Genomic DNA, 12881 nt, shown 5'->3' with positions numbered 1-12881 from the left:
TTTGCTTTCCGGCCTTATCAGTTGCCGAATGAACTGCGGTCGTCGTCTTCGTCGCCTTCGTCTGTGAGAATGTGTAACCGCCGAACAACATCCTCCAATCTTGGTGTGGCTCCCGAGGGATGGGGGTTTGAGTCCCGCGAGCAGAGGGAAGCAAAATATTTGCCATTGTACGCGTGTTACTGGACGGTTGTTTTGGTTTTGGGTCTACGAATCAATGCCTTCAAGTGATACGACGGACGAGGCGTGTGTAGGTTGCAGTTGAGTATTTGTCGGACGGCAAGTTGATTGAGCCTGCACACCCGAGTCCCGAGTTACACAGAGTTTGGCGCCATCGTCCGTCCAGTCACGAAAGTGTACACAATAAGCTGATAGCGAAATTACTCTTAGAGCAGTGCCAGCGTCGGCAGATTGACATCGGTCGTAAAAAGCTCGCGAAACGTGAAGGATGTGATATACGGGCAGCTGGATGGCTCTGAGTGGGCAGAATATGCACAACTTGGGTTAAGCCGGGAAGGTGCGTGACGCACGGCTGTTGGCAAGTCTCTAAGTCACTATTTTAATGCATGTTTTTAAAAAGTCGCTATTTTCTTATTCTTGCGAAGAATGCTGGGTCTCCAGAGATTCCTACATGACTATTCCATAGATTTTTCAGGAATTCTGTCCAGTGACAGTTCCCCCTAACCTCCAATATATCTGTTCGGCGAAAAGAAGTTTCGGATTTTGTTCAACAAATTATTTTGGATCAAACAAGTATTTCTTAGGGAAAAATAACGAGAGAGCGAGTAATGGCGCTTAAGCCTAGGCTATGATAAGAGCCAGAACACTGGGAGGAAATTCCGGTGATCCAACCCCTGGACCATTGGATAACTATGGAGTGCAAATAACCATTCTTAGCAATACCACTCCCTACGATCATAACCCGGTCGAATAACTCGCTTATGGTGAATCCTAGACCATCATTCACTCACCCACCCACCCATCTACATCCTTGATATCTATGAGGGCGTCGATGAGTCGCTGGCCTCTCGCTAAGTAGATATCATATCATCATTATCCTCTCTATCCCAGTAACGGAGAAGATAAGCGTGGCCGGCAATGGAAGTTCTCATGTCTTCTCAACTCTGAACTCTAATTGGATGGCTATTCATTCCAAAATAGCTCTCCATAAGTAATGGGAATAAGATTGAGAAAGCAAAAACATGAAAGCTTTTAGTATGCAATCTACGAATTACTCCATTACTACGCAACGCAACGCAACGCAAACAAGTATTCCTTAGGGATTCTATGTTCTTGATATTATTTCAGTTTGGAATATTAATTAGCCTTGCAATTGTACATAAGAGGTTATAGACATTAGTTTACATTGATTGCAAGTAATTGATACTTCCCCAATATTTCACCATTTACTTACCCATTTTTTCAAATTTCTTCCCCCTGCAGGTGTCTGCGGCAGCGTAGACGTCCGGAACTCTCCGGCCCACCTGGATCGGCTCAAGGACTGCGTCGTCGTCGAGGGCTTCGTGCACATTCTCCTCATCGACAAGTACATCGACTCCAGCTTCGAAAACTATTCCTTCCCCCTGCTGACGGAGATCACCGAGTACCTGCTGCTGTTCCGCGTCAACGGCCTCAAATCGTTGCGGCGGTTGTTCCCGAACCTGGCCGTGATCCGGGGAGATGCCTTGGTCGGGGATTACGCCATGGTGATCTACGAACTGATGCACATTGAGGTGAGTTGGTTATAGCGCTCTGCTGGTCGTTTCCGAGCAGTATTTTTGACGGGTTTCCGTTCTTTTTACCTACTGCTTTACGTTTCGATGTATACCTATGAAAGCATCTGTGGAATTTCAATCAAAAATCAAATCAAAATCGCATTTTTACAAGACTTTTATAATTTTCCTTCAAAGAATAGATCGAAAGCTTTTGATTGATGTAAAAAAGTTCTCATTTCTTCAATTATTTTGCTTAATAAAAAAAAAATAGTTTCTCTTAGTAGTGCTTTTATAGGAAAGAAAGGTCTACTATACGCAGATAGAAACGTATATGTAAATTTCAGCGTAAAACCATGCACATAAAGGGAATGCCAGATTTGTCGGAAATTTACATGACACATCGTGTATTACATCAACATGATATAAATTTATGCGAATTGCCGTGTAATCGGTTAGAGCCCATGCTAGATTACACGATATGTAGCGGAATGTAATTTTACACGATATGGCGTGTAAATTTGCAACATATCTGGCATTCCCTTCATGTGCATGATTGTATGCTGAAATTTGCATGGATTTTTCTTTCTATGTAGGTGTGACAACAGTTCGCGTTAAAAATCAATCAAATTGCTTGCTTGCTGGTGGTGACCAATGGGATAAATTTTCAACGCAGAGCGCTGTTTGGTTCTCATGTCTTTTGCCCTTAAAAATTTGAGGTGTGGCTTCGTAATTTTCTGGAAACTTATATTTTTTGTGTTTAGATTATTCTATTCAACAAAGACTGATCTGACCGATTTTATTCGCAGATTTTTCCAGTATGACTGGTTAAATCACATTTACGCCATATAACACCACGAAAAGTCTTGAATAGTCAAAACAGCATGTTTGTGACGAAAAACTTTGAACAAGTAAGATTTGAATAGAGACCCCCCAAAGGAAAACATGAAATTAATACTCAAAACTACCTTATTCCTGCAAAAATCCCCCGGAGAAACTTCATTTGCATTGTTAGGCAGTCGTTATGATTTGCAATCTTTGAATATGATTATAATTAATTCAGACTTTTGATTTACATATTCTGATTCAGTTTTCTGGTTCTTTGATCCCGTAATATAACATGTTTGATGAGCACTGTGGTTTTTCCGTTTGAGGTGAGCATTCTTCTAAAAAGAAGACCAGATTTGTGAACTGTGCTCTGCATGTCGAAGTTTGGATTTAAATATCAGAATTTCAGGTTTCGGTGCTATTTGTGGCATTGGTCCAAATATAACTCTTTTTGATTGAAAATTTGACTACGACATCTGTTAATTTATTCATTATGTCTTTCTGTAACCTAAGAATGTCGCTTATTTGACTACATTTCGAAGTATTTAATGCTGTCAGAAATCCGTTTGTTTTTATATGGGATGAACGTAAGACAAGCCCTTTTTTTATTGTAGGAAAAATATTGACTTTAGGGTGCGGCTTATTATACGAAAGTTCCAAAACCAAAAATTCGTGTACTCTTCTTAATTCCATCTCCATAAAAAGGAAAACATCAAAATTTTGAGCCAAAAATATTGGGATCTAGAGGTAGTGCACGCGATTTGATGGAGAATTTTCAAGTTATGAAATCTATATAAATAAAAATGGAATGGTGTTTGTATGTCACGAATTGGCTTACGAACGGGTGAACGGATTTGAATGATTCTTTCTCAGTTTTGTTCGTCAAGGGTTCCGACGTGTTTGTGTGTATAAAAATCCCATGATATTCACCGGGAAAGTTGAAAAAACGAGTGCGAACGAAACTGTCATTTTATATGGGACGATCAAAAGCGTTTTTCAACAGCCTACTTGATGGCAAGACGAAGTTTGCCAGGATCACTAGTAAGTAATAAATATCAGTGAAGTCCTAAAATCTTCGGATTGTGCGATATTTGCCAGAAAACCATTCGTTAGAAAACTATTCGCCAGAATGACATTCGCCAGAAAGTAGCATATGCCAGAAAACCATTTGCCAGAAAGTACCATTCGCCAGAAAACCATTCGCCAGAATGTACCATTCCCCAGAATTGACCATCCCCTAGATTTTTTTATTTTTCTTTTCAGGTAAATCAAGTTTGCAATTGTAGATCCTTAAAAAAATGTGTGAGAATATTTTGGTTAATATACTCAAAAAAATACAGGGTCACACAATCTATTTGAATATTTGAAGTTTTATAAATATTAATTGAAAAGGGCACGCTTGATACTGGGGGACCATGGAACTAGAAAGAAGAAAATATACAATAGAATAACACTTGCATTCATTAAAAGCTACTTCACTATGTGTGAAAGTTACTGCTTAAAGATGTAAAGATTTGATATTAAGCATGACGGAGAGTAAAGTAAGTTTATTTCAATATATGTTGTCCCAGAAAAATGGTATTATGGTTTGAAAAGCTTCACGCCCTTCTTTTCTGTTCTTCAAAGTTTTGTTGCTTCTTATGGACTAATTCATTTAACCTTCCAGTCGTCGCGCGGTTTGATACCGTCAGAACCACCACGCTGGTGTTGTGAACGAGAAGCGAGGTTTTTTTACCAGTGTTGTACAAAATACAACAGCGCAACGACTGAAGTGTTAATATTTACGAGATTTCAATATACGTTGCAACTATCGTTCTACAGATGTTATAGCATGAGATTATGCTTAACCCAAAACCTCATGGTAGCTCCATTAATTTTAGACGAACCAGATGAATACTATGTATTAGTTACAAGAATATCATTCTTCACTCATCAGATTATTCCAAAATTTAACAAACTGTTTCAACAGTAAAACTTTTGATATACAATCAAATTACTATTAAAAACAAAAATAAACTGATTTATGAAAAATTAGACCACTTGAAACAAAACTTTCAGAGACTATTATGTGACTATTTCTGCAAAAATTCCTTCTGGAATACCTTCAGGAACTTATCAATGGATGCTTAGAGCAATTTCTTCAGAATTTGGTCCAGAAAATCCCAGAGCTCTCCAACGGTACCTCCAGTAAATTTCATAGAGATTATTGTGAGGAAAAAAATCTAAGGATTTCTTCCAAATGTTTTTCCACTATTTTTTTGACAATTTCTTCGACTGTTACATCTAGGACAGGTCCTACAAAAGTTCTTCCACAAAGGTTAATTCCAGAGTTTTTGAAAAATATCTTCTCGACATATTTCCAAGAAATTACAATAATTCCTATGCCTTTTTTTCATTTGATCCAGAAATTCTTTAAACAAAATCATACACAATAACTCTTCGGAATTGCTTAATAATTCCTTAACCTTCCAGTCGCCGCGCGGTGAGCGACCGTCAGAACCACCGCGTTGCTGATGTGAACGAAAAGCGAAAAAAATACAACAGCGCGACGACTGAAGTGTTAAGGCATTATTCGATGAAATAATAAAAAATCCTTGAAAAATTCCATTTGAGATTTCTTATTATGTTCTTCTAAAAATTTCTGCAGCATTTCATCAAAATATTATTGCTGCTGTTCAAACACTTCACTAATAATTTTTAAAATGCGATTTCTTAATCTCCATGGATTCTTCATAACATCATTTAAAGTCTGATGTGGAAGCATAGTTTTTTTTTGGCGTTACGTCCCAACTGGGACAAAGCCTGCTTCTCAGATTAGTGTTCTGATGAGCACTTCCACAGTTATTAACTGAGAGCTTTCTTTGCCGATTGACCATTTTTGCATGTGTATATCGTGTGGCAGGTACGAAGATACTCTATGCCCTGCGAATTGAGAAAATTTCCTTTACGAAAAGATCCTCGACCAGCGGGATTCGAACCCACGACCCTCAGCATGGTCATGCTGAATAGCTGCGCGTTTAACGCTACGGCTATCTGGGCCCCGTGGAACCTTAATACAACAGAAATTATTACAGTTATTCTCCGATCATTTATAGATAACTTTCTTCAGGTTTTTTTTTCCGAATTTCTTCATAAAGCTTGTCCTATTATTTCATCAAGGCATACTTAAAACTCACTCAAGTTTTTTCAGAGATTACTCTAGGATTTTCTTTAGAAATTCAAAGCGATTTTTTTTTTTAATTACTGTAAACGAATTTGAAAAAAATTCTAGATATTTTCCTGGAGACAACCTTGGATGAATAAACTGGAGAAAATGTTTAAAGACTTCCTTGGGATTTCTTCTTTTAAAAAAACAAGAAGTAAGTCCTAGGGCAATCAATGAATGACTCAATGGATATTTTTTTCTGAAGATCTTGGGACTTTCTTGCAAAGTGCCTGAAACGATCTTTGAAGGACATCCTGATGGAAGCTTTGAAGTAATTTCTACGCCATGATAAAGAACCAACCAATATGATAATCTTTTGTACTGAAACCATGATTTGTATTAAGAAAACCAGCCGTGGTAGATGCAGGAGTCTAGTTTTAAGGAAAAAGTATGGTTTTTCTTAGAGAAATCGTGATTGAATTCTTGAAAGAATTACATGAAAAATTTCGTAAAATTTGCAAAACAAACTCTTGAAGAGATCTTTGGTGCAAGAAGTTTACAGTATTCCCGAAAAATAACGCCCTCTAGAGAAATATTCTGAGTACGTCGCTGGATATCGATAAATCTGAATCCCATTTAAATGGAAAGGTTATTTTTTCTTCAAGATCAAATAGAGTATTTTTCCATATCTGATGTTGATTATATACACTTTCAGATCATTTTATAAACATTTTTGTTGTTGGTGAAAATTGAATGAAAATCATAAATTTCTCTATTTTTAGTATGATGTTTACATATTTAGAACAAACAAATAAAGAATATTTTTGAAGTATTTCAAGTGTTTCGAGGCCAAACTACCTATACCTACTTGAAAATACATTTTTAGTCACCCAAATTTAATCTTTCGTCATTTATCAGGGTGTCCATCCATCCGGGAAATCCGGGAAAAGCGGAAAAACACGGGAATTCCATTTGGCCGGGAAAAATACGGGAAATTGTAGAACACACCGGGAAAAATATGTATTCCGAATATAAGAGTACCAATTTGTTGAAATTTTAAGTAGGTACTGTGGACAAAAATGACACAACATGTTTGATAACTCAAACTTCGCATAATGATGAACTATTGGTAAGATGCTAAAGGAATACTTAACGGTTTCTAGTATTCCTAATAAACAAAAATTGTTGGGTTTTTGGAGAAAATTTTAATAAATTAAGCTAGAAAAAATTGCCAAAAATTTCACCGAGAAACCTTTTTTTTGTGAGATGATTCAAAGATTTCTGGCGGCAATTAAAAGGAAATCTTTGAAACATTGTTATCCTTGAAAAATTTTTAGAAGGGCTCTTGGTGTTATAGTTCTTGGTGAGATGTTTGATAGATTTCTATTAAGATTGATAGCAAATTCTTAATGAGATTATTACAGTAATCGTAACGGGAATTCAGGCGATAATAAAACAGATTATAGGGTCCAAAGGCCTGTTTTAAATTTAGTACCAAACGCTTAAGTTTAGGTCAGAAACACATGTTACTAATTTTTTAAATGATTTTCGTTGGTTCAAGTCAGAAAAACATTTTTTATGGTTTTTGAAGTTTTGTCACACCTCTTGGTTTAAACAAAATTATTTGGTGTATTTTGTATTCCGTGACCCTTACGAAATGTCAGTTAGGAACAACCCCAGCGTTAAAACTAAAACCCCTGTTGATTTTTTGTCAACAAAGTGAACGTCAAACATGATCTAAAGTGTAAAGGTTCATATTTGGAACCATTTTTTAAATTTAAGTTTTAATATGTTATCGTGATCAAACGTCAACATCTTACTGCAAAATCGCTAATGTTTGGAGGTGGTGTTTACTTCCAAATCGCGAAATCATCACCTCTAATTTAGTTCTAATACCCTCCGTTATATGGTGGCGCTTCTATCGTCGCAAGTTTCTTTAAACAGTCAATAGTCGTTATTTGAGCTGGAAAAATTGCTAGAGTATTTGTGAGAACACATTCTTTCGTATTATTAAATAAAAACAAGAATTTATTAAAACATTTCGGGACCCAATTGAAGGTGCTTTGGAAAATCACTTAAAAGTTAAGTAGTGAATCACTAATAAAAAGTCAGGTAGGTTTTATAGAAGAATCTTGACCTTTTTTTAATTCTTAAGAGATTTCAAGCAGTTAGTGGAAAGCTAATCTAAAAAGATTTTCGTTAAATTTTCTAGGGAGATCTATGTGGTTCTACTGTTGAAAGGATGGGCGGATTTTTTCAGATTTTAAATTTAGCAGATTCTTGGAGATGCTTATTCTTGGTTAATGCTTGGTTAAGTATTCTTGGGCAGATGGATTGCTGGAAAGATGCTGTTAAGGATTTATGTCAATTTTTTAGTAAGCTTCATAGAGGAAAAAAAGTGTCGATTTACTGTTCTTTCATAAGGGTTTAGACATAAGCGGTTTCTCGTCATAATAATTAATGAATAACTTAGATTAGGGACTATGCACCTGAAAAGAAAATTAAAAGCCTATCTCAATGAGTGGGAAATTCCTTGCACGAAATGCTCAATGTCAATTCAAATGGAGCTCACTGTAGAACATTTCTTGACCATTTCTTCCGCAGACATTTTACTTTTCTTGAGCGGAACAGCATACCTAACTTATAGTATGAAAACAAAATGAATAGTGGCAAATGCTTTGCCTAATTCTGTACTACTCAACATCCTAGAGCAAACAGTGGCAGAATTAAAAAAAAACCTTCAGTGATTTGATTTCAATACCTATTAAATCCTCTACTCTTTTCAATCTTATATGCAGGGTGTCCATCCATCCGGGAAATCCGGGAAAACCGGGAAAAACCCGGGAATTACAAATGACCGGGAAAAATGCGGGAAATACCCGGGAATTTGGTGAACACCCCGGTAAAACAAAACATAAGACTACCGGTTTATTTATATGTTAAGTACTATGGGGTAAATAAGAATTTTTAACAAGTGGTGCACCACCGTCTGTATTTCGTACTTCGCATTATGATTATTTTTTTGGTGAGGTGATAGAGAGATACTTAACGATTAGGATCTTTGAAACATTTCTAGAGGGGTACTTAAGGATTTCTGACAATGTTCTTGGCGAGATGCTTGTGCGATTTCCATTTGAAATCATGGCATATGAAATCTTTGCTGGAATCCTAACGAAAATCGAACCGATATTCGACCAGTATTTTAAAACTATTTCTGAGAGATCACTGAAATGGTTATTAGTAGATTGCTAATAAGATTTTCAGTAGATTCTAGAAAAGTTCCTTGGCTGATTTTGCTTCAAATTCTTAGAAGTTAATGTCCCTCTGACATTTGGATAATAATATATATTTTAATATTATTCGTTCAATGTTTTTCTCACAGGAGCTCTTTTTACTCATAATTTTAATCACAAACCACATAGTAAATGTTCATTCAAACAGCATAAATGTTGAAACATATTTTTCAAATAGCAGTTTCCTGAGTAAAATCATATAAATTCATTGTGAATTTAAGAAAAAAAAACAAACGAATTTATGTGATTTGACACTAAGACACTAAGATATTTTCTTGAGGAATGCGCAGAAAATTACTGACACATTTTTGATTTTTCTCGGTTGATTTTTACTTATTGTACCCAAATCCTTGGCGCAACTTGCATACAGTTAACTGGATTTCTATTTGATTCCTTGTGAAATTTTAACATATTCCTGCAGCAGTACTTCTTGGGAAGATTCTTGAAGCTTATCTGACTAGCTTTTCTGACAGTTCCAGGTAAAATTCATCTCACGGTATACAATGGGCTTGTTCCTTGTTATTTTCACTATAGATCCACACAGAAGGCCATAGAAGATATTATATGGGACGCAGACGTGATCTGTGTGAGACCCTGTCAAGGATATCTATTGATAAATGTAAAATTGTTCGAATGATTTCCCTAAACCGCTAATTAGGTTCCTTGCCGTGGTGGAAATCACGAAGCATCTTACGCGTGTAAACCAACGCAAAACAAACACGACAGACTCGCGAACAAACTTGATGAGAGTAGGTTTGCACCTGCCTGCACGGGAGAACATACCAGAACAAATATTAAAATGTTCGTGAACATTTACTCGCGTGCAACTAAACAAGGTGAGATTTATTATGGTCTGTCAAAACCATAATAAATCAAGTGTACATCCATCAAATCGACAGTAAACTACAAGTTTGTAATAAAAATCCCTTGAAGTCTAGAAAACTCAGAGGCTTTTTTTACCAAAAGCCCAATTGACTTCGAACAGCTCCGAATACGTACACGAAAAGATTTATCATCGACAGATTACAACACTCTTATACTCGCGAGTATTTTGCTTGTTTTTGTTCTGGTTCAGCAGACATGTTCACCACCTTTATCACTGGTTCATTGACAGTTTTTTTTCAATGTCATTGATCATAGACAAATCCTTTGTGAGATTTATTTAGATATGCTGGGGAAAACGAGAAAGAATATGTTTTTGTAATTGTAGTTAATTGAATCTGATCCTTTTTCTGATCTGCATTTAAGTCACCTTATACTAAAAACCAATCAAATCTTTTTTATTTATTTAACAAAAAAGATTTCTACAATTTTTGTTTGCGGGGGTCCGCGGGATATTTTTAGAACTTGAAAGGAGCCACAGCTCCAAAAAGGTTGGGAACCACTGGCCTAGACGGTTCTTATAAGGCCTCTGACGGGATTTTGTATAGATTTCTGCAGATTGACAGCGAATTCTTTCAATAATCCAAATTTTTTTGTCATGGCTAGTTCTTTGATGAATAAATAAATAAAGAGGTCCTTTAGGTATTCTTGGTAAGATTTTTGTGAAGTATTTGACTAGATTATTAATATGTTCATTAAACCTTTTGAAGATTACTTGGAAGATGCAATCTTGATTCATGTCATAAGTTTTAGGCAGCTTCATAGGAGAACAATAACATGTATTTGGAAATATTGTTTCTGTTAAAAGATCTTTTCTTGGATCCAACATTTCTCCATAAATCAGGCATAAGCCATGTCTAACGCATACTACTTAAGGCATTCTTAGAAGGTAATAGGTTGGCTATTGAACTTTGCCCTTTTGTGGGAGTTTAGATGCACAAAGCAGGCATTTATATTATTCCATAATTTCTCTGAACTTCCTACTAATTCCAGGGGGTAACGGTGTTTTAGATAATTCAGCAAATCAGCATTGTTTTTTCATAAGGGCCTAGCTGCATTCATCGATTTCTCTTCATCGTTGTTCTCTTTGCGTTATTGCAGAAAACTGATTATGTTGTCGTAGGACGAAGAATCACTATATCTTCTTCATTAATAAGAAATATTGCAGATTTATTTTAGCAAAGTTATTAGGGGAAGAGTGGATCGATGAAGATGTGCAGAAATATTTTGAATCTTTTTGTCCATAACCCTTTTAAAATGTAAACCTTTTTTTAATTGTATTAAAATCAATTCATAAATAAATTAGATCATGTCCTCCAAATTTGTCCATATCGTAAAAAAAAGAAAATCTAAAATATCAAAACGCAGGATTTTTTTTGCTACCTGTTTTTTTTAATTTCTTTGACATCCGGGAAAAATCCGGGAATTGGAAAACTGATTTTGAATGCACACCCTGTATATGTAACTGCAATAGTATTGATAATATTTTCCAATATTAGACAGTCAAAATGTAAGAAAATTAAATAATGTTCTCATGTTATAAAAAGTATAAAGGTTTTGAACGGTAAAAAATCCTTTGAATTTGAAAACGAATATTTTGAAAGTGAATTCAAATACAGTGAAACCTCCATGAGTCGATATTGAAGGGACCATCGACTCATGGAAATATCGAGTCATGGAACAGCAATCCTTTGGAAAGCTGCTTCTAGGGTCCATCATAGTAACCATGATATTTTGTTTTTAGTATGGTTCCATGAGTCGATATCGAGTCATGGAACATCGACTCATGGAGGTATCACTGTATCAGCACTTACTTACAAAGGCCTGGAAAATATCAAATCGAAGGATCTTAATATAGGCCAGTTTAAAAATTTTAGGCATCCGCTAAAATCCTAACTAGAGATTTTGCTGGAAGAATCCTGAAGGAACTCTTAGTAGAATTCCTAGATGAATTGCTAAGGGTACCTATATGTGCCGGTCATGGTATCCTATTTCGGTGAGTATTCTTTTCAACATTGTTGATATGAATGCATATTTTTGAATACTACTTATGCCTGTATCACTTATTGTTCCAAACCCAATTTTTTTGACCACGACATGAGATCCCGAAGACAAGAACGCTTCCATCGCTCAAAGATTAATATTCATTCACATCACAAGTCTCTATTATCAATTCATTAGCAGCTGCGTCGAAAAGCAACCATCTGTGATTCTGTTTTCGTTTTGTCCGAACACCGAAAGCGACGCCTTCCGAGAGCCACACATAGATCACCTTCCAGTGAACCGTCGCTTCTCAAAACAACAAATCCAACAAACAACTCAAAGTCAGAAAATAAACGCTGCCTCTTCGCTCGCTGTCTCATTTGATGAGGAGGGGGGGCATAAGGCGATTGATCTATTTTTGGTCAACTTCCACTATCTTGGAAGAAGAGCGCGAAGAGGAGGAGGCTGAACCCGATCCGAGAGATGGAAATAAAAGCATAAAGCTGGCTCACTTTTTATTGACCATAACCGATGAAAACAAGCCGGAGCCGTCGATGCAGGGATGGTGGAGGGCTCTTTTTTGGGGACTTGGTCACTATTTTGAGGCAAGTCTCTAAAGAGTCTAAAAAGTAAATTTTCTTCACAGATTATTCGACGAAATGCTTCGGGATTTTTTCTAGTGATTTCTTCAGAAATTTCGTCTGGAAAACTTTCAGGTGTTTATTCGGAAAATTATCTAGACATTTCTCTAACAACTCTCCCAAAAATTTTCAAGGTATGCTTTAAGAAATTTCTTAAGAATTTGTTCCAGAAAATCTTTTAACCTAGTAGTGACCATTTACTTCCACATGGACTACTCTTTTTTTTCAGAATTTTTCAGAAAATTTTGCAGGAATTCCTCCAAATATTTTTGTCGATTTTCTTCTTCCGTCGATTTCTCCAGTTGTTACTCTAGAAGTAATCCTTGGAAAATTTCCTAAAGAATTTCTGAAGGAATTCCTCAAGGAATCTCTCAATTTATGTCTGAAAATATCCTCAGAG

At 36.1% G+C, this 12881-nt stretch overlaps 1 protein-coding gene across 5 annotated transcripts in view; it reads left to right on the top strand.

Moving 5' to 3' along the window:
• The window catches only part of LOC5574210 (insulin-like receptor), a 255669-nt gene that overhangs the window by 43829 nt on the left and 198959 nt on the right, over positions 1–12881 (top strand). For all 5 annotated transcript variants that reach the window (XM_021851493.1, XM_021851492.1, XM_021851491.1 and 2 more), the window contains one exon: positions 1441–1730. In XM_021851493.1, coding sequence (XP_021707185.1) covers positions 1441–1730 — 290 coding nt within the window. The remainder of the gene's footprint in view (positions 1–1440; positions 1731–12881) is intronic.

Source organism: Aedes aegypti, chromosome 3, assembly GCF_002204515.2.
Source record: "Aedes aegypti strain LVP_AGWG chromosome 3, AaegL5.0 Primary Assembly, whole genome shotgun sequence".
NCBI lineage: Eukaryota > Metazoa > Arthropoda > Insecta > Diptera > Culicidae > Aedes > Aedes aegypti.
Note: the sequence above shows the minus strand (reverse complement) of the source record. Positions and strands in the feature narration are given on the sequence as shown.